The sequence below is a fragment of the Electrophorus electricus genome, chromosome 22 (assembly GCF_013358815.1).
Source record: "Electrophorus electricus isolate fEleEle1 chromosome 22, fEleEle1.pri, whole genome shotgun sequence".
NCBI classification, from domain to species: Eukaryota; Metazoa; Chordata; class Actinopteri; order Gymnotiformes; family Gymnotidae; genus Electrophorus; species Electrophorus electricus.
Window position 1 is genome coordinate 6,940,226 of NC_049556.1, and position 23,231 is coordinate 6,963,456.

Sequence of the window (23,231 nt, forward strand, 5' to 3'; positions counted from 1 at the left end):
ATCTGGGATGAAAAGGGCTGTTTGGATGGGTAAGTAATGTGTGAAAAGTAATGAGGACCACGAATCAATATTCTGAGATCAAAATATGTAATGCTCATGTAAGTCTATAGGAAAAATATGGAGAATATTGTGAAAGACTGAAAAAGGAGGTCGTGAGTCAGTTATATGTTTAGAAAAACCACATGCAACTCAACTGGGCATCACAACATGCCCAGTTATTATTTTAAAATGCAAGTTATTATTTTTACAATGAGCAAACACGTTCTATAACTATACTTATTTATATCCTAAAATTGGCCTTAACTCACATTAGATATATTTTTCACTGGCATGAGCAAATAAACATTGCTTTGAATGTCTCTTTTTGGATGTCTCTCTGTTTGGATGTTGGATGTCTGTCTCTGTCTCTCTCTATCTCTCTCTCTCTCTGTGTGTGTGTATGCGTGTGTGTGTGTGTGTGTGTGTGTGTGTGCGTGTGTGTGTGCATGAGCACAGTAGTGCTTTAAACATTATGAACCCTTTAGAAGTTTATATATTTCTGCATGAATTTGACTTAAACCTAACTCAGATTGTCACAAAAGTACTAAAAGTAGATACATCAAATCAAATCAAACAAATGAGTAATTTATTTTTTGAAGAAAATGTTCCAATATTCCATATCTCTGAGTGGCAAAAGTATGTGAACCTTTGCTTTCAGTATCTGGTTCGCAGGAATAACTAAACATTTCCGGTAATTGTTGATTAGTTCTGTATATCGACATGGAGGAATTTTAGCCCATTCCTCTGTACAAAGCAATTTTAACTCAGTTATGTTGGTGGGCTTCCTCCCATGAATTGCTTGCTTCAGGTCCTTCCACAATATTTCTATTGGATTAAAGTCAGGATTTTGACTTGATCATTCCAAAACTTTAACTATATTCCTCACCCACTCTTTGGTAGAACAACTTGTGTGATGTCGATGTCTTACTGCATGACCCACATTTTCATGAGATTCATTTTATGAACCGATAGCATGACATTTTCCTTCAGAATTTGCTGGTATAATTCAGGATTAAGATTAGATTACAATCTGTGAGAAAGGACTTTAGTTGCTTAGAAGTTACCTTGGTTCCTTTGTGACCTGTCAGACTTTTTACATGCCTTGTTCTTGGCATGATCTTTGTTGGTCGACCACTCCTGGGGAGGATAATACTGGTCTTAAATTTCCTACATTTGTACACAGTCTGTGATGATTTTGAAATCTTTTCCAGCCTGATGAGCATCAACAACTCTTTTCCTGAGGGCCTCAGGAATCTCCTTTGCTCGTGCCATGATACACCTCCACAAATGTGGTGTGCAGTTAAATCTTTGCTAGATCCCTGTTCTTCAAATAAAACCAGGTGCAGACTCACACCTGACTGTTATCCCATTGACTGACAAAGCCTGACCCAAATGACTTCAAATGATTTGCTAATCCTAAAGGTTCACATACGTTTGCCACTCACTGATATTGGTTCATTTTCCTCAATAAATGAATGTCTATTATAATAATATAATAAATTATTATGAGTCTAATATTTTGGTCACATTTGTTTTGATTTAGTTCTCTTTATGTACTTTTAAGACTTGTGAGACAAACAGTCAAATTTATATAGAAATATAGAAACTTCTAAAGGGTTCACTAACTTTCAAGCACCACTGTACATGTGTACATTGTTGTAATCTTTTAATAGGAAAAATGTATTGTGGGGATATTTTTTACTGACATTAAGTTACAGATGTTTAGATGTGCACATGTACAGTCATATTTAGCTAAAGTAGTACACTGTTCATTGGAAAACTCCCACAGGCACAGTGATACAGAAGAGTATATCTGATGGTATTCTTAGGTCAAAGGATAGATTTTTTTTGCTTTGAGTTAAAATTGGCCCTGTTTCCTGTGCAGTTTATAGCTCCTATTCCTGTTTGCTTCCACCAGGTAACCCCCCGACACACACTGCTGAAGTCACTGGAAAGCTATACTGATGCTCACGGCTTATTTCAGCTCAATTGTCTGCAGTGACCCAATAGTCTGCCCAATATCAGTGATGATTCACCTGGAGGATACACGTGTGCTTGGTCCTCTTCCCCCCCTTACACCCATCATAGTCCAACTTTCTCACCTGCTTCCCCACAGTGACTCTCCACCAGGCATGACAAACAGATGGTTCCTCTGGGATGCTCTATCCTCAGAATTCTGCCACCTCAACAGATGGTTCCTCTGCGATGCCCTTTCCTCAGGATTCTGCCACCTCAACAGATGGTTCTTCTGGGATGCCCTAGCCTCAGGATTCTGCCACCTCAACAGATGGTTCCTCTGGGATGCCCTATCCTCAGGATTCTGCCACCTCAACAGATGGTTCCTCTGGGATGCCCTATCCTCAGGATTCCGCCACCTCAACAGATGGTTCCTCTGGGATGCCCTATCCTCAGGATTCCGCCACCTCAACAGATGGTTCCTCTGCGATGCCCTATCCTCAGGATTCCGCCACCTCAACAGATGGTTCCTCTGGGATGTCCTATCCTCAGGATTCTGCCACCTCAACAGATGGTTCCTCTGGGATGCCCTATCCTCAGGATTCCGCCACCTCAACAGATGGTTTCTCTGGGATGCCCTATCCTCAGGATTCCGCCACCTCAACAGATGGTTCCTCTGGGATGCCCTATCCTCAGGATTCTGCCACCTCTGTTGTTTTTCATGAGGTGGGCTTTAACGCACAAGGTTTGCTGGCCATCTGGCCTCTTTTCACTGCTGCCACATGGCCGTCCTAACAGTGGCACCTAGAAGCTCAAAGTACGCTTTTGCTAAGGTGTCCTCGCACTCTTGACCCTGTAAACATACCGGCCTCCAACGAACTGCCGCACTCTGCTAACGTTCTAAATCATCACAAGCTGTGTTTCCCACTCTTTGGTAGAACAACTTGTGTGATGTCGATGTCTTACTGCATGACCCACATTTTCATGAGATTCATTTTATGAACCGATAGCATGACATTTTCCTTCAGAATTTGCTGGTATAATTCAGGATTAAGATTAGATTACAATCTGTGAGAAAGGACTTTAGTTGCTTAGAAGTTACCTTGGTTCCTTTGTGACCTGTCAGACTTTTTACATGCCTTGTTCTTGGCATGATCTTTGTTGGTCGACCACTCCTGGGGAGGATAATACTGGTCTTAAATTTCCTACATTTGTACACAGTCTGTGATGATTTTGAAATCTTTTCCAGCCTGATGAGCATCAACAACTCTTTTCCTGAGGGCCTCAGGAATCTCCTTTGCTCGTGCCATGATACACCTCCACAAATGTGGTGTGCAGTTAAATCTTTGCTAGATCCCTGTTCTTCAAATAAAACCAGGTGCAGACTCACACCTGACTGTTATCCCATTGACTGACAAAGCCTGACCCAAATGACTTCAAATGATTTGCTAATCCTAAAGGTTCACATACGTTTGCCACTCACTGATATTGGTTCATTTTCCTCAATAAATGAATGTCTATTATAATAATATAATAAATTATTATGAGTCTAATATTTTGGTCACATTTGTTTTGATTTAGTTCTCTTTATGTACTTTTAAGACTTGTGAGACAAACAGTCAAATTTATATAGAAATATAGAAACTTCTAAAGGGTTCACTAACTTTCAAGCACCACTGTACATGTGTACATTGTTGTAATCTTTTAATAGGAAAAATGTATTGTGGGGATATTTTTTACTGACATTAAGTTACAGATGTTTAGATGTGCACATGTACAGTCATATTTAGCTAAAGTAGTACACTGTTCATTGGAAAACTCCCACAGGCACAGTGATACAGAAGAGTATATCTGATGGTATTCTTAGGTCAAAGGATAGATTTTTTTTGCTTTGAGTTAAAATTGGCCCTGTTTCCTGTGCAGTTTATAGCTCCTATTCCTGTTTGCTTCCACCAGGTAACCCCCCGACACACACTGCTGAAGTCACTGGAAAGCTATACTGATGCTCACGGCTTATTTCAGCTCAATTGTCTGCAGTGACCCAATAGTCTGCCCAATATCAGTGATGATTCACCTGGAGGATACACGTGTGCTTGGTCCTCTTCCCCCCCTTACACCCATCATAGTCCAACTTTCTCACCTGCTTCCCCACAGTGACTCTCCACCAGGCATGACAAACAGATGGTTCCTCTGGGATGCTCTATCCTCAGAATTCTGCCACCTCAACAGATGGTTCCTCTGCGATGCCCTTTCCTCAGGATTCTGCCACCTCAACAGATGGTTCTTCTGGGATGCCCTAGCCTCAGGATTCTGCCACCTCAACAGATGGTTCCTCTGGGATGCCCTATCCTCAGGATTCTGCCACCTCAACAGATGGTTCCTCTGGGATGCCCTATCCTCAGGATTCCGCCACCTCAACAGATGGTTCCTCTGGGATGCCCTATCCTCAGGATTCCGCCACCTCAACAGATGGTTCCTCTGCGATGCCCTATCCTCAGGATTCCGCCACCTCAACAGATGGTTCCTCTGGGATGTCCTATCCTCAGGATTCTGCCACCTCAACAGATGGTTCCTCTGGGATGCCCTATCCTCAGGATTCCGCCACCTCAACAGATGGTTTCTCTGGGATGCCCTATCCTCAGGATTCCGCCACCTCAACAGATGGTTCCTCTGGGATGCCCTATCCTCAGGATTCTGCCACCTCTGTTGTTTTTCATGAGGTGGGCTTTAACGCACAAGGTTTGCTGGCCATCTGGCCTCTTTTCACTGCTGCCACATGGCCGTCCTAACAGTGGCACCTAGAAGCTCAAAGTACGCTTTTGCTAAGGTGTCCTCGCACTCTTGACCCTGTAAACATACCGGCCTCCAACGAACTGCCGCACTCTGCTAACGTTCTAAATCATCACAAGCTGTGTTTCACATCGAAAATGTGACCAGTACATTCCCTTTTTAAAATATGAACATTTAAAGTCTGAATCTTGTCAATAACAGATGCACCCAACATGAGACATTTCAGCTAAATTTAAGGCAACGCGAATCGTGATGAAAGGTCATTTGTTCTGTGAGTTATAGATAAATGGTGCGACCGATGCCAGAGAAGCAGCGTGATGTGGCCGTCCATTTCTAAGCTGCTTAAGTAACATCAGATGTCTCCACGTGGAGTTTACGAGCAAGTCTTAAACGAACCTCGTCCACTCCACCCAGGCCAACGCTTTGAAGCCTGCTACGCTCCTCCTCCACCAAGGCTTCCTCACTGCCTCCAGTCAAAAATTACCATCAAAAAAGCTAAACCTTAAAAATGCCTCTAAGAACACAGCCTGTGTGTGGCCTTTGAAGACTGATTAGCTTTGGCATTCTTCAATGGAGAAATCTGTAAGGACTGTTGATTACTCCTTAACCAGCCACTCCAACTCTGTGTGTTTTCTTTTATATAGGACTACAATTAGACAATGTCTCTTAATCCATTCTTTACAGTGACATAGAAGGATCTTTGTTTGAAAGATCTCCACACTGTGACTCACCCTATTATTGAAGTACATTGAATGTGTGCTGACACAGAAGCTTTGAAAACTAATCACCTGTCTGTATTCACTCATTACCTGTTGACCCAATTCTTCCTTTGTTAGTTATGTATAGAGAAACTGCATATGTAACATCTTATTTTATACATATTCTACCTATAATTATACATATTCTGTACATGTGACCTTGTGTTGAATTTTGCCGGACTAGCATAAATCTGTTTACACATCAGCTATGTATTACGATGTTATTGCTAGCATGTTATGCTGTTAATGAGTGAGATGTCAAGGGTTCCATGTTGGCTTACAAGACAACATTAATTTAGCGTTGGGTTCTGTGGCTCAGTCCATGTTCACATTGGCAGAATGTAGTAGAACGCCAACTGTGGGACCCAGAGACACGCAAAGCTGAGCTGTGAGAGAAAGTGAGTTTCTTCAGCTAAATGTGACTCAGAGCTGCTTTGAACAAGGAAGAAACCACAACAATAGCTCCAGTTAATCAGTGCCTATGGCCTGTGAATCTTATCCTGCTCATGTCACGCCCCAGGTCACCACCAAATCCCCGCCCCCTAACCCCCCCCCGGTTAATCGCTTGCTCACGCACATATACGCACACACACATAGACATGAATTCAGCTCAACTTTTCTACTGGTTCCTTAAACTTTCCCAAAATCTTGAGGGCAAATGGAATGGTCTGTTTTCCCTATCAATCACACAGTCCACCTTCCAGAGAGGTTTTATTAACATTAGTTAGTAACATTCAGTGCTCAGCATATTCACATTCAACCTTGCCTCACACTTCACTGATATTCATCTATTCTTTTCATTTTTTCCCAAATTTCTTTTTTTTTTTTTTTTACATAATTTTTGCTCCTGCCATACCAGGAATTTCCCCCTCACCACTGGTTCCCCCTTTCTTAAAAGTGCTTGGTGAAAATGTATTTGAATTGAACTGATTTGTTTCAATTTCATTTTTCCATTTAATCCTTTTGGTTTTGATTCGCATTGCTTTACTTAATATCCTTTTCCCTTGCCACTGACTCACTCCTTCTTTAAAGTGCTCAGTGAAAATTTAATCCAATTGAATCAAATTTAACTGATTTGTTTCAATTTTTTCCCCCTATGTAGTTATATTGGCCGGATTCCCTTATTTAATATCCTGAGCTCTTTCCCTCTCTCCATCTCACTTCATGGCCATTTTGTGATACAATGTTGAGCTAATGAGAAACAGTGCAATCGTGTCTTATGCTCAGGAAACCATCTGTACTTAAAGCCAACATCGATTGTTGCCATATTCCACAAACCCTTTCACTGAGATCATTGTCCCCACATCCCTATCCCACATCGGGATCCGTTAAAAAGTCTCCCTGCTTTAACGGACTGCTGGATTAAGTGAGAAACCGCTGTTTCTTGCTGTAGCTGTGCTGGCATGTCTTCACAGTGTGCGCTCAGGGTCACGCTGTGAAGGCTTATCCGTGTCCTTTTCTGATGCATTATGACCACAGCTTGCTGCAGGATGAGTCAACAGGATTACCACAAAACCACAAATGATGTGAAATAAATAAAAGAAATACCCCACTGTAACTGACACGCCCACTATAGTCTCATTAAATGCTCACGCAAACACCAACACGAGATGTAAGCACGGACCCACGCACGTACACATACGACACTATCCATCAGGCCAGTGGGGGAATCACTTGTCTCTGAGGCCCTTACAGAGTTCCATTCAACCTGGGCCCTCGCCCTCCAGTTCCATTTTTACCATTTTTTCTACTTCCTGTACCTTTCCTTCATCTCTCGCTCGCACACTGGGTATCCTTTCACACGTCCTTTTCCACCTCCATGGATAAACAAACATGCTCATCAACATTATGATTGCTTAGGCGCTGCCAGCGCTTGCTCACACCGCCCCCCCCGAACATATGTAAACGTGATCACCTGAGCGAAGCCGCATTGCGCATGCACACATTCTGTTGCGTATACCAGTGCTGCACACACAAGCCTTCTACAGTAAGTTTTAAGAATACATCTGTAATTGTATAATAAATAATATTTAGCTAACCATGTGCATGTTTTTAGGACTTTAACATACCCACACTTATTTGGCATGGCAATGCAACACGAGGCGATGAGGGAAATGATAATTGCGGAGGCTCCACGTGGCACTCAGGAGTGTTTTGGATGCTGGGCTGGAACGCGAAGCTGTGGCCTGGTTCAGATTGTCGTGCAGAGCACAAACCCGACAGAGTCTCGTAGTTTATGTCGGATTGGCGCATTACTTGATTAGACTGTGGAGGTCTGTGGTTCTCTGTGTATGTGTTTAGTTATATGGTTTGTGCAAAGTGATACAGGCGCTGCGGTCATCAGTCAAATACACATATTTCCTGCCTGCTTCCTCTCCTCTTCTCTCTCCCACTCTCTCACTCCCTCTCTACCTCTGTGGCTCCTACTTTCTCCTCCTCTCTCGCTCCCACACTCTATAGGGAGGGCTGGAATACAAGTTAGAGTAGGGTTTAAAATGGCTAAATCTCAGGACCATTTCCTGTGCCGCCCCCCCTGTACAGGCCTAATAACTGGAATTAGGGCAACACATCAGTCCACCTACATGAATGTGTGTGTATAGTCAACTCATACACATGCACACTCATCCACTACACATACGCGAGCACACCCATCCAATATACATGCGCGCGCATGTGCATACCGGCAACTGGCACACAGGCGTTCTGAGGATGTCAGGTTTAGGGGCTGAGAGTGAGCGGCGCCAGGCTGCGCAACACAATACGCTATGATCACTTAATGTAAATGAGGATGTGTGCAACTGTACACACACATTCTCTTGTTATTATGCACACACACATTTTTCTTAGAGATGGAAACAAAGAAGAAGGGTAGATTACTGACTGCATGCATGGTTGAAAAGAAAGCATATCTGTGGGTTCTCTCTGTGTCTAATTTCCATATACACTACACAACTGTGTCTTCTTTATTAGTCATGCATACTGTAACTATCTGCTATTACCAGACATACACCTGATACACTTCTCCTCTTCATGCCTGTTCACCGAGTGCTGTTTCATTTACATGACTGGACCATGTGCACAGTGTAAAATCACATCTGCACACATCAAGCTCTATAACATGTGCGTGTCAGACAATATCAACTAGAGCGCTCTGGTGTAAAACACCAGCTCAGTGTCTTTTCAGGCAAATGTATTTCTTTATTACTTTGATGGACACAGCAGACAGTACCAGTAATAGCTAATAGAGTTTCATCTGCTCTGCCTATATGAGGCTGTGCACGGACAGCCGAATTAACCATCCTCCAATGACAGACTCTAATATAATGCACTAGTATTTTCTAACCAACTCATCCGGCTCATTGTTGAAAGAGTGTCTCAGGTCACATATCGAATTAGAGATTCCATCAGTTTCCTCCTATTTTTTTTCAAGATGCAAAAAGGGGGAAAAAGTTCAAGGAAGGAGCCAAGCGAGCAGACTAACTCCTGACCTCAAGATGAGGCTGGTTCAACGTCTTCTCTTCTCCGCTGGCTTGCATTCCTAATTCAATTAAGTACCAGCTCTGACAGCTCTTGTAAACCATGGGTTTCATGTTACTAGCTATACAGGCGCTGTCTTGCAAACTGTGTGAGAATAATGTGCTATTAAAGGAAGAAGAAAGAATTACGATGACGTTGATGAAACAGCAAAAGAAAATACAGCAGGTCACGGGAGGTGCGAGAAAGATTTAGGCATTACTCAAGTGAAGGACACACACATACTGCACATACACACTAGCAGGCATTGTATGTTTTGGTGTACAAACATCAAAGAGAGAAGCCTGCAAATATGAAATCTAGTCCATTACCTTCCTTCAGCATGTAATATCCTCTATGGCCAATTCTTCTCTCATCCTCTGATCCTGGAGGATAGAATTTGGCCGTAAAGCTGTCAGTCATTAAGAATGCGTTGCTTGTTAATGGAGCTTTCATTCATTTTTGTGATGAATGTCGACAGTTGCGAGCATCTTATTCTGCCATTCCAGGTGTTAGAGTGCTGTCCTGTGGGGGGGGACCTCCCACTGCAGAGCCTCTGTCAGCCATGTAGTGTCTCTGTAGTCTCTCTCTTGACGCTCACTCAGCTCTTTGTTATTACATGACTTCCATATTTTTAAGTCAGATTTTGTGTCTAGCCTGAATACATGAGTGTGTCATGTCCGCTCATTCTCTGACATGAATATTTGTCTAGACCTTCACAGTTTCACACTTCTATATTTACGATATCTTTATTTTTCAAATCATTCTTGACCTCTTACATCTGACCTTGCGTTGGGGGTGTGGGGCATCCTTTGAGTGCACTGTGGGTCTCTCCTTCAGCAACAATCCTACCAAGCCAAGGACGTTGGAAGGACTTCCAGAGAACCTCTCCCTCTGAGGAAAACAGCTGTCACTTCTGTTTTTCGGGCTGCCGACGAGAATGGGCTGAAGTGAGCCTCCGGCGTGCGCGAGCACCTCCAACCAGCGCACTGTTTCCACAGCAACCGGCCCAGGCTGCTTTTGCTCTTCCGCTCCCATGGTGCCGTGGAGTGGAAGCTTTCAGTAAGTCTACTGATGATGGCAAGTGACCGTGGACTGCTGGCCAATCTGACACACAGACGAAGGTGAAGGCTAACATATTCTGCCCAAGAACTATTTGTCAGAATACAGGCGGCAGGGATAGCAGGTACTTGTCTGCGTTAGTGTATCCTTGAGTTGACGCTCTACATCAGGCTTGCAGCATCACAGCCTACGGGCAAAGCTATTCCTGCTTTTCCTGTGCCATAGACACAGTCCCGCCCGTGATAAGGACACGGTGCCTGCTATGCAGAGTCCAAAATATATATCTGCTGCCCTTTTCTGGACACACAAAGCTACAACATCCATACATATCACCAGCTGTTACAAGGTTATTATACAAACCAGGCATAAAATTAAAAAGGCATAAAAGAAAATAATAAAAGACATGCGAGCAAAGCATGGGCAAACAATCAAACACAACAGTAAGTACAATTGCATAAGTGGTGCAAAACGAATACCAAACATCCGTGCATTCGTTCAATTCATACCCCTGCAGGTTAATGTAAAAATGAGTGTAAATATTGACACAGATCACCTTCTCTCAATGCATAAATGCAAACATTGCATTATGCCAGGGTGTGTCGAACACATATTTGACCTTCCATTTAATTCATCTCTCTGGATATGTCACACTTGGGAGGTATGTGGAGGAGCACCTCTACGCCGACTCCTCCCAGAGCACAGGGGAGGGGAGCGAGAGAGAGTGAGAGAAATAAAGAGAGAACAGTCTGATCTCAAATTCAGCAGTATCAGCACACTAGTACCATTTTAAGCCAGGAAGACTTGGACACGCTCCTCTCAGGAGAATACCGATACCAAGGATAGCTCACTTGATTCTGTTTGGAAGATCCAATCATCTGAAGACACACAGACTCTCTTCCACAGCCTGGGGTGAAAGTCTCACGGTATCGGATCAGTGGTTCACATAAGCTGTACAAAGGCTGGTGAAATAACACACCACCTTCATCAACTCTGTACAAATGATGTAAACTCTGTAAGCAGGCGGCAAACAGAAGGACAACATAAGAAAGTTGCGCTGGAGCAGGATCTCGCACGTGGATGTCACGGAGCTTGGATCACACCAAAAAAGAGAGTAAGTTTTGGTTTTTTCATCATGTACAGAACCACAACCAGAATTAAGACAACTCATATTTACTGGACATAGTGTGATTAAAATTTCAGATCTCATCATATGTGCTGTGAATTGTGGTCATTTTCTAAACATGTGGCCATCACTTAAGAACTTATTTTCTAAAGAACACATCTTTTTTTTTTCTAAACTTTCCTTTAGCGAGTGGATGCATATTTCCAGATAGCGGTAGATTTGGATCTATTGTAGTTGTGCTACATGGTTGAGAGGATGTTCTATACTTGAGAAGATGGTTGAGAAGATATCATTGGAGTGAGGTTTATTAGAGTTATTAGAAGAGTGAAAATAAAAGTGCCGTTCCAGGTCATTGTCCATGTACAAGCAACATGTACTGAAGTCAGAGAGCGAACAAAGTTTGTGTCTGTATGTGTGTGTTTAAAGGGCTCCGTGGGGGAATGCTACGGAAGTAAAGACCATGAACTGATCAGGTAAGGAACTGTATGCTTGGCAGTGTCATATGATTGGAAATGATCAGCTAAGACAGCTTAATCATTCATATGCATTTGTGGCAGTCAGTGTAAAAATGACACATATATATTTGAGTGTATTTTATTGCTTGTGTATTTGCTTGTTTTTTATTATTTATATTAATATAAATATAAACGTGCACTATTGTTTAATTAGTATAATTAAAATTAGTATAATTATAATTTTATTACTATAAAAATGATTAAAATTCTCAGTGAATGAGTATTACATCTCACACCAAATGACCTGTCTCAGTTGTTGTATGTACCCCAATGATAAATGGCCATCTTGATTTCTAAGGTTTAATAGGTGAATGCTAGAGACTGACTATTTTTGAATCCATCCATGAAAATGGAATTTTTAACAGAGCATTTCTCTAAGGAAGTGCCTCATGGTAGGAGCTAGGTGTATTTCATGACTCAGGCATGGGATAGAGAGAGGGTGAGTCATCTTATCAAATTTGAAACGCTAGGCAGCTTCAGTCTGGAGATTTTGAGTAGTTGCAGCTCTTTCCAGGTGCACAGGAATATGCTGAAATGAATAGCTAATGAAAAATGAATCTACCTGACTGACTGAGTCACACTATCCTTTCATGAAAGCCTTGTCATCAGAAAAAGATTTAGCTGTGGTCGAGATTCCACATTCGGTATGGAGGCTTGCATTTATGAGCCTGGCCATTAACTTGCCATGGATTTCAAACTGAGTCACCTGTTCCATTGTAATTGTAGAGCTAGAGTGCACAACAACCTATTAATGCCTTAAAGATGAAAGAATGTTTTTATCACACTTTGTTTTGGTATCAGTCATTTGTTCCAACCCGCGTGACCAGATATGAGCCCTTATTGATAACTCTACAAAACATCAATAAAGAATAAATAAATGATATGTAAATAAATGTAGATAAATAAGTGTAGATACAGGCTGTTCTAAGAAAGGCACAATCAGAATGAGGAGCTGGGCAGTGTGTGTGCAGTTATTTTGATAGCTTGCGCCTGCGTATTTCAAACGCAAAATCATAAGGCAAGCGTTACTCTGATATCTTGCTCCCAGATAGTATGCTTGTACCTTCAGTGGCAATGCTACCCGGCATGGCGTGATCTGGGCAGCACAGCTAGGCAAAGATGATGGAGCAGGTGGAATTACTAGAAAGGAAAAAAAAAGATTTCCAATACAGATTGTCCTGTGCTACTTCATCAGTTATTTTACCAGAGCAATAAATGAGCGACAGTGCATGAAATGGGATCTTCTGAGAAGAGTAATCTCCACAGAAAAAAACAATAGAAAGGTCTCATTAATCAGCCTAAAGTTCAAAGTATAGACAGATATTGTGCAGGACAAGTCATGTAACAGCTAAAAAGCCTTCAGGAGAATAAAGGAATGCAAATGGAAATCGAAACAGCTTGGTGCCAGAGCTCTAATGAAACTGCTCACCTTTGCTATTTTCAGACAGACGTTCGAGCATTGGAGGTAAACAGTGTCTGGGACTGAATGACAAATAGCCATACAAAATGGTAAAACAAGCACAACGGAGTCACTCAGAGCACTTAAACGCATTATAATGCATGTGCCGGAGGGGCTTGGCCTCAACATTTGCTCAGGGCTCACTTGGGACAGAAGGAGAACATTTGCTGTTGAAGCTTGTGTGAGAACTCAGTTGGTCCTCAGGGCTTTAACTTAGTTAGAGCCTATTTTTGAAAATTAGGTGCAATGGTGGTATTTTCCAATCTTCTACAGACGCATACCATTTAATTTTTTTTCTCGGTCACTTTGGTGCATTTCTCGAATCATCATAATATTTTCAAAATAATTACTACAAACAGCACCACACAATGGATTACCTGCAAAAGCCAAACAATTGCTCAAAATCCTTTGTTTATGTTTAAAAAGTAAATATTTATGTCAGTGAACATCAGTGCCATCAGAATGTTATTGTTTATGCTAATATATTAGTGTACTCTGTAAGTGTTTTCTGTTGGCTAAGCTTTTGATGACATACAACAATGCACTTTTTTCTGTGTGGCATATATCAATTTCAGCAGTACACTTATACATTATTCTATGTAGGAGGTTGCTTGCAAGAGATTTGACAGAATTCACATTTATGATTTAACTGTTTGTACTGTAAATGGTTGACAACACAGAAATGAAGACAGGGCAGTTCATTCCCCTTCATAAACAAATTTAGAAGTGAAAGTCAAGACTCTCCTGAGAGAAATCCATCAGCTCAGAAGACATTTACCAAAAAAAGTCTTATAGAAATGTATAAATGGTTACTAGCTGGGATGCCCAATGGAGGATGGGTTACCTATTGAGTCCTGGTTCTCCAGAGGTTTCTGTCTTAATTTCATCCAGGGAGTACTTCCTTACTTTCGGGATGCTCATCAGGGATGTGGACCCATACATTTGTAAAGCTGTTTTGTGACAATGTGTGTTGTAAAAAGCGCTTCATAAATACATTTGATATGCTTGACAGATTATGACAACTGTTTCAGTGAAATAAATTATACAATGAATTAATGCCTAGACGTTTTGGGGGGTAATACTACAATATATTTTTTGTGACATAAGCAATTGATAATGTAAGAAACAGCAGACAATTGTACGTAGTCACTTTCATAAATGTGCCACAGCGTTTGCTTTTTTTTCAAAAGAATGAGAAATTGCTTTTATAATCTGCATAAGTGACTATATGTTGAATAAGCAGTTTTGAGAATATCACTTCTGATCTAAGAAAACATGACTGTTCTATATAAAGAGTTATTTATAAGGGCAATCCCATGAATATCCAAACAAAAGCATGTGGCCAAGCCTAGTTTTATTTGGTACATAAAATGAAGGAAATATTTATTGCCATGTGTGACCCTTAAGTGATGAGTGTAGGTGGTGAGTGTCAGTGGTGACTGTGTAGCTGTGTAGGGTCATGACAGCATTTGCTGAAGGGCATTTCTAAGCAAACTGCTGTTTGCTACTATTAAGACATACTTGAAATATCGCTTTAAAAAAGTATGCTAACTAGTTAGGGATGCTGAAATAATATGTTTCACACTTAATGACCATAAAGTTTTTTTTATAAAGTGTGTTTATGTGGTAATTCAGAGTTTCATGTTGAACACATGGAAAATACACGGAGATAATCTCATATAAAGTGATTATCTACAACATTAGCCTAGTGAGCATGTTCCAATGGATCAGTTGTTTGATATTATACCTTAGGAACAGCAAAGGCCTGCAGCTGTGTTCACTTTCAGGGATCAGACATTGTCTCCGCATAGGGTCAGTGGGCCAGAATATCTCCAGTGTGAAACTCATGTTGATCCCACAGGCATGGAAACCCACCTCAGGCACGCCAGCTGGAATGGGTCCCAGGCGATGGCCGCGTGGAGCAACTTCACCTCCGCCCTCTCGCCTGAGCTCGTCGGCCTCAACGGCTCACACACACATTTCTGGGTACTGCGCAACAGCTCCACCAGCGCCACCCAGATCCCAGCACCGGCCCGAATGCGGGACATTGCCTTGGCACGGGCCGAGATCGGCGTGCTGAGCCTGGTCCTGGCGCTCACCGCACTGGGCAATGGCTTTGTGCTGTGGGTTCTGCTTCGCAGGCGCAAGCACAACGCCCCCATGCACTTGTTCATGGTCAACCTGTGTGTGGCAGACCTGGTGGTGGCCTTCTTCCAGGTGAGCTCACCCATAGATCTGATCATTAACACGTCCAGAATGCCACGGGAGGATATGGAGATAAACTTATCCCGGCCTATACTGCAGATAAATAACCATAACTAAAATAAGCAGGGAATATATCACATGGAAGGGCTCAGATGTTTCTGTTTCATTCAGATCTTTAGGCCTTGCTTTTCAATAGCCACAGAGCTATCTTCTCACGCCGCTATAATATTGTATGCACATACGTTAACACACACTGTGTACTGTGAATAGTACCTATCTGAACCGGTCACACTCTTCCCAGGTCCTCCCGCAGCTGGTATGGGACATCACAGAGACGTTCCAGGGGCCGGATGCACTCTGCCGCACGGTGAAGTACATGCAGATCGTGGGCATGTTCGCATCCTCCTACATGATCGTGGCCATGACAGTGGACCGGCATTACGCCATCTGCTGCCCTCTACGGGCGTACAAAGGGGGGGGCAGTCTCATGCTGGAACACACCCATCATGGTGGCTTGGGGTCTGTCCCTTGTCCTTAGCGTACCGCAGGTATGAATATACCTAAAAAAAAGTGAGAAACATGTTGGGTCTCATAAATTGGAGGCCTTGTTACTTTGAACTTAAATGTAATTGCTAAATGTAATTGCCCCACCCCCTCCACCCCCTCCACACACACACCCCACCCCCTGCCCAGGTGTTTATTTTTTCCAGGTCTGAAGTGGCCCCGGGGGTGTTCGAGTGCTGGGGCCACTTTGCGGAGGACTGGGGTCTGAAGGCCTACGTCACCTGGATGACTCTGGCTGTCTTTTTGCTCCCTGCCTTCATCGTCACTGTCTGCCAGGTAACGGACCTCTCTTGCATCCGCTGCCTCTCTCTGGTAGCGTCTAATGTGGGATTCTGACTTAGGCTTTTTCTTTTTTCACTTTGCTATTGACCGTCTGCCACTTAGCAAACACAGTCCCTATCCGTTAGGCTTACCTGTTATGTGGTGACAGCGTGGTTTCACTGCAGGGAGCTGTCCGATTCCTTCTGGCCTTTAAAGCTCAACGTTAAGACAACATCCTAATCATGTAGTGAAAAGAAACTGAAGAATGTAAGTGAAATGGGCAGTGATTGCTTTGCTGGAAGGGATCTCTTCCCTGGCATCAATACGGCGTCTGTACAGTTAGTAACACCTGCTCCCACAATGTTAGCAATTTTGTCTTAGCATTGTGGCCTTAGTGCGCAAGAACAATGTTCAGTCAGAAAAATCATTTCTCTTGGGGGCTGTGATTTTTAGTATTGTCTCTATAAACCTGTCCTATATGACATTTAAATGGATCTGATGGAAAAACTACAGGGAAGGTTTGTGAAAATTTCATATTAAGATTTATGTCCCGTCTTGTCACAAACTGTGTTTACACTCTGTAAGTGAATAAGAGTTTTGTGCTTTTAAACACACAATAGACCCAAATAGGACTATACAATAGACCCAAAAAACAATACAATATTTGTTCCTGGTGAATAAGTTGCATCACACTGTTGGCATTGTGTATCTTAAAATGTCCTGGGAGATCAGCAATCCCGACCTGCTTCAGGCACTGTGGTCAGAGCCCTTATATTTCTGGAAGGGTGTTCTACCGTGCAGATGATTCTCACCAGATCACTATACAGTTCCAGTGGGGTTTTGTAACTTTTATTTGCAAAAGAAATCATGTGTAAATAATGAACAATACAGACTCCACCGAGCCTTGCATATCATGCCCTCGAAAGGAATGCTATAAGTGCCATAAGTGCTCATTTATCAAGCCCAATATCAAATGTTTGCCACTTCCACACATTTTGCTCTAGCCTGTATAGTCTGGAGCTGTTAAAAGTTCATCTCTGTACTCCCCAAGCACTGTAATTTGGTGACCTGTCAGTCATTTTATATGCTGGGTGTAATATATTAAATATGACTTCTGTGAAAATCTGCCACTTTCAGCTATACGACTGAGAGATCAGATCATTTTTTTCTGAAGCTTAAAGGTGGGGCACATCTAAAATCCTTTCCTTTAAATTAATTTTTAGATATTTTTAGATGCAAAGCGCCTCATGGATCTGTCTTGTAACTCACTCACTCACACATTTCATTCGATGGATCACAAGTGAGCGCTGTTAGCTCTGAAACAGCGTTGGTGCTTTGCATCAGTGACACTGTGTGTCCTTGTTCCTCATTTTTATGTCATTTGTATTCCAGTTTAGTTGCTACGTCAATTCCCTCCTACCGAGCCTCCCTGTCATATGACAACTAACCGTCAAAGACACATGACACTAAGCACCTTTTTTCGAACTGCTGTCTGTGTTGTAACAGAGGGCAGCCCAGAACACTCAGAGCACTAACTGCACTCATCAGCAAGCACAAACACACAGAGGTCCATGATGGGCTAGTGTTGAGGTTAATGGCTGGAACGGAGTCCCCCTCCCACCCTAAGAGCAGCACTAGTTTGCACGCAAGGACTCCCAGCACACATGACTGTAGAATCATCGGGGCTTGAACCAGGGAGCTCTTTTTTGTCCGTTATAATATGAACTCTCTTTGACCACTCTTTTTTGAGTGGTCTGTAAGGTCTGTAAGTGATTGCAACTGTCTCACTCTCAGGTGCGAATATTCAGGGAGCTCCACGACAACATCTACCTGAAGTCGGAGCGCGTGGTGTCAGCTGACGTGAAAAAGAACCTGGTCCTCTTCCACTTTCCCAGCCTGAGAAAGCAGGATGGCAAAGCGAGAGAGCGAGGGAGAGGAAGGTGCTTGCCGAGGGAAGCCAGAGAAGAATTCCATGAAAGGAATAGTAACAGCAGTCCTTCCCCCATGCACTGTAAGATCTACAACTCCCAGCATGCACCGCAGCCAGACTGCTATGGCTTTGTCCCTCAGGACAACCAGCATGCCTCAGTCACTCGCTCCTGCAGCTGTCAGTCTCTGGATGTGCTGTCTCACACTCGCCCATACAGTCGCACGCATGCTCACATGGAACAGAGCACCTCGGCACCTCATCAAAACTGCTTTCTGAACCAGGGTCCTCGTGAACAGACTGGTGTTTGTAGCCCCTCTTCATCGCCTCACTCTGAGACGTTCACTAGCTCATTCACACCCCAGGCAGAGGCCTCTGCTCCAGGCCCCCACCCTTCTTCTGCCTCTCCTCACCCCATCACACCATCTCCGTCGGGTGTATCCAGAGCAATGTCCAAAACAGTGAGGATGACTCTGGTCATAGTGCTGGTGTATATCACGTGCTGGTCGCCCTTCTTCATAGTACAACTCTGGGCTGCTTGGGACCCCAACCCACCATCCCAAGGTGAGGTGTAACATCCAACCTTTTAAACGTCACGACTGCAACGAACAATTCTGTAAACACATTTTAAAGTCTGTTCCAAGGGTACTGAGTCACTAGGGCAAGCAGTGTGGTGCTTTCTCTCTCCCTCTCCCCGTCTCTCACTCAGCATCATAACTCAGGTCCATGTTGACGGCAGAGTGTGTGCTTTATTCTTCTTCACTGCCAATAAAGATCCTGTTTTAAATTATATGTTTGAGTCTAATGCTGCTGCCTCCCCTTAGCCAGATGCTGGTCTTTCAAAAGCAAACTACATTGCCAAAAGGTGACACGCACACACACAAACACACACCACCACCCCCACCACCCCACACACAAACACACACACACACATGCACACACAGACACATGGATAGGTTCCACTTGATAAGTGTAGGCTTTTGATATTGCTGTTCTCCATTATTATCTCCTGTTAAGGTGCTCGGGGTCACTTTTTTTCAAAGCGAATTACAGAATTAAGATCTACCCAGATGAATGTCAGTTTTATGTCTTTATGGTCAGGATGTTAGTGTTTCTTATAATATGGAAAGTGTGCAAAGTACAAATTGCATATTATAGTTTGTGTAGTACAGACAATAGGAGACATTGTTTGTCACACTTGAGTATGTTTGAGATCGATGTCGATCTCAAAGCTGCTCTAGTATTATAGGGTTATTACTTGGTGAATGGTCCATATGCTGAAAGAATTGAACTTATATGGTGATACTTGTAGTGATGCACAATATGCTACAAAGTGCATGTATCTATGTATACGTTTTATGATTTTGCAATGGAAGTGTGAAAGGTCAAATGTAAAACACCAGCTAATGTGTAATGTGCTATGAGGTGCATGTATATACACTGTATAAAAGCAGATAGACTGACCTCAGCTGTGCTGTATATCTGCCATCCAGTCATCTCATGTTCTGTGAGCTAATACCCTAATAGCAGACCACTACTGTGCTGGCATCACAAAGCCGATATGTCTCCCCCCATGATGTCATTTCTCTCTCTCTCTCTCTCTCTCTCTCTCTCTCTCTCTCTCTCTCTCTCTCTCTCTCTCTCTCTCTCTCTCAGGAGTGGCTTTCACCATACTGATGCTTCTGGCCAGTCTGAACTCATGCACAAACCCATGGATCTACACAGCCTTCTCCAGCAGCGTGTCCCGCGAGCTGCTCACCCTGCTACACTGCCCTACGCGCCCCTCACGTAGGGGCTCCGCCCATGAAGACTCGAGCGGCATCCACACCTCCACCACCACGAAGGACAACCCGTACTGACCTCCGCACACGTGCAGGCAGGCCCACGTGCGACGCGTGCGCAGGGCACAGCTCCCCTCCCTGCCGCTCTGATGCCCAGACGCCGGGCAGACAGGAAGATTTACGAGGCTTCACACGCTGGTACCAGGCAGAGCAAGCCTGATGAGATAAAACGCTCGTGAAACACACGTGACCTGGGTCCCGTCCTTGGGAGTGCTCCACCTACATCGATATGTATGCACCTCCGGCAGGAAATCGGAAGAAACAGCAGAAGCCTGATCCAGAGCACATCTCACAGCATGGCACATTTATGACCTTGTAGACCCAATTCATGACATGAATATGATCTTATGAGAATTTCATGCAAAATAGTATGCACCCCAGATATAGCAGCTCTTCAAACTGTTTCCATCTAAAATGGCAAAGAGTGAGAAGAGACTACTAATATAGCAAGCAAAATAAATCCTATGATTAGCTAAAATAACTAATAATAATATATTGCAGATTTTTACCAAATGGGTCAACATTCTTGAACAGAGAGAATGGAAAGCCCACTTAAGAGATCACCGCTTAAGCTAGGAACACTGCACTTCCACCACACTGTATCACTCTGTCTGCCATAAATCCCTCTGCTCTTTTAACGTTCCATGCCTTCATGGCAAAGGCTGAGAAAAATAGCTTATGGTATGCAAGCATGCAAACCTCATCCAAGAACAACAGCTAGAAATCCGTCATAAAGTAGTGGTGATGAATGGAGAACAAACAACATGGACAGAAAAGCAACTCGTTAACTTGCTGGTCTTCCGCTAAGAGCCATCAGATCTCTGCGACTGCAGCACGGCTGGTCTTTAATCTTCCCAAGTTCACACATCACTCTGCTGCTGCGTTCCCTTCATTGGCTTCCAGTGGCTGCCTGCATCAGATTTAAAACCTTGATGCTTGCCTACAAAGCAAAAAATTGACCAGCCCCTCCATACATGGTCAAAGCCTGATCCGTACCTCGAGTACTTCAAACCTCAAGTACGGCTCGGCTTGAAACATCATGCTTCAAGTCTCATGGAAGACAAACATTGAGACTACTCTCTGTCCTGGCTCCTAGATGGTGGAACAAACTTCCGCTGCCTGTCTGTACAGCAGAGTTCCTTGCAGTCTTCAAATGCAGACTGAAGACCCATCTATTTGAGGAATATTTAAATGACCACTGATCCTGCACCTATGTTGAGTAACTGAAACTCTAATACTTATTGTACGGTATTGTTTATTGTATGTATTGTTGTTTGTTATAGAGCTTATGTGTTTTGCAATTCTAGGCATCAGCACTGAACTCTGTATTTCAACAGCATTGCAGTTCAATGGTATCTTGGACTCTAACCTACTGTAATGGCTATTATACATTCTATGAGCAAATGACAAAGCACTTTTGTAAATCGCTTTGGATAAGAGCCTCTGCCAAATGCCATAAATGCAAATGTAAAAGTGTGAAAAAAGACTAAAAATACAGCCACATTACATTCCATGTTCTAATTAGAGAATTATGAAAAGGGGAACAAACCAGGTTAGAATCAATTCCTTAAATATTTTGCCAGTGTTATACCAGCACCACTACCTCTAAGAAGAAGATGATACTCTATCCTTTAAAACCTTTCAAAGCATGATGCTCAGGTGCAGGACACTATTGGGTGCCACTTGTCGGGTGCCATTTAGCTGTCTGCTTTTGCTGTTCAGAACCAAAGTTGGCCTGTAATATTCGGATTAAGAAAGGCTAAAAGGACAGAACCCTTCCAGTTATAGCAGGCCAGATGAGTGCCTTAAATGCCACTCACAGCAGCATGTCCAACCATCTACTCTATAGCTTCCTCTTTTACCATTCTGCACTTACAGAGTCAGTACCACATCATACTGTATTTAGGAATGTTCACACACCAGAATAAATCTCGGACAAAATGAAATCATGTCCTTTGGTTCTTAATTTGTAAAACCATAAATTTAATTAAATTCCTGTTTTGTTTTAATGACCTTATATAGATAATTATGTTCAGTACCTATTGATATTAACTGTGCATTGAATGTGAATTCCAGAGGTTTTTTCTTGGAAAATTATTGAAATGCAATTATATATATATATATATATATATATATATATATATATATATATAATATATATTATATATATATATATATATATATATATTTCACCATTGAGCTATGCTAATTATCTAATTATCTCTAATGAGTAGAAAATCAGTGACTAAATGTATTTGACCAAGTCTTTAGAATGGATCCTGGCTCTAAAAGCATGACTATAGATACTAAAAGTTGGAAGGCATATTTTGTTGATTTGTTTTGGTTGTTCTATTTTTAAGGTTGCTAGCACACCATCTATGCAAATAAGGTGCTGGAACTGGCCATGCATTACATTGCTATCCTGTTGAGCTTTAGAGACATTTAATCATTTTCATTTGACATCATTACAAATATATGTGGTCACACTAATTCTGTAAAACCAAAATCACTGCCCATAACCACCATTCAAAAGTCTACCAAATGTCTGAACAGAAAGCAGCATAATGTAATCATCTAGCTCATGCCTAAACATAGCTAATTCTAATAAAATCTTTAAGTTGAAAAAATACAGACCAATGTCATGATGGAAAGAAAATAAACGTGAGATGTAGCTTTAACCTTTAGAAAAAAGCTTCCTGTTACTTCAGATCACTCACACTGGATAATAGCAGTGTGGTGTTTTCTCTGCATCTTGTTTCACATACATGGCTAATGGCTTTAACTTGATTCACTTGTTGATTATTTTGGACAAGCCTGGGATTTTCTCTTTTATAAAATCAGCTCAAACGTTTGGCAGACCTGTTACCAGAGCAAGAATTCCTTCAGCCCAAACCTGCAAGCTCAGAGGCTGAAGATGGCAGTAGCAGAATAATGTGAACAAATACAAGTTAAATAGTGAAATCGCATATATGCAACAGAAACATCTGTGAGAGATTTTAAAGACAAGGCATTGTTAGTTATCATGTAGAGCCTTTAGCATAATCAGATTGGTATCTATAAGTGCTGGCCTAGAAACTATTATAATTTCCAATGAGAGTAGCACAGTAAGAGAGTTCTACTTATTTTCCAAAGGCACTTTTTAAAAATGCTATTAGTAATGCAGATTTGTAAGCCCACGCTTACTTAACCTTTCACTGTTCTGAATACAGTCTAAATAC

The 23,231-nt window shown here is 42.4% G+C and overlaps 1 protein-coding gene across 1 annotated transcript; it reads left to right on the plus strand.

Moving 5' to 3' along the window:
* Nucleotides 1–15,078: 15,078 nt before the first annotated feature.
* avpr2aa (arginine vasopressin receptor 2a, duplicate a) lies at nt 15,079–20,031 on the plus strand. Its single transcript, XM_035521735.1, is given in 6 exon segments — nt 15,079–15,432; nt 15,722–15,889; nt 15,891–15,968; nt 16,114–16,260; nt 18,040–18,736; nt 19,829–20,031. Coding segments are annotated over 6 exon segments (1,647 nt in total).
* Nucleotides 20,032–23,231: the final 3,200 nt, after the last annotated feature.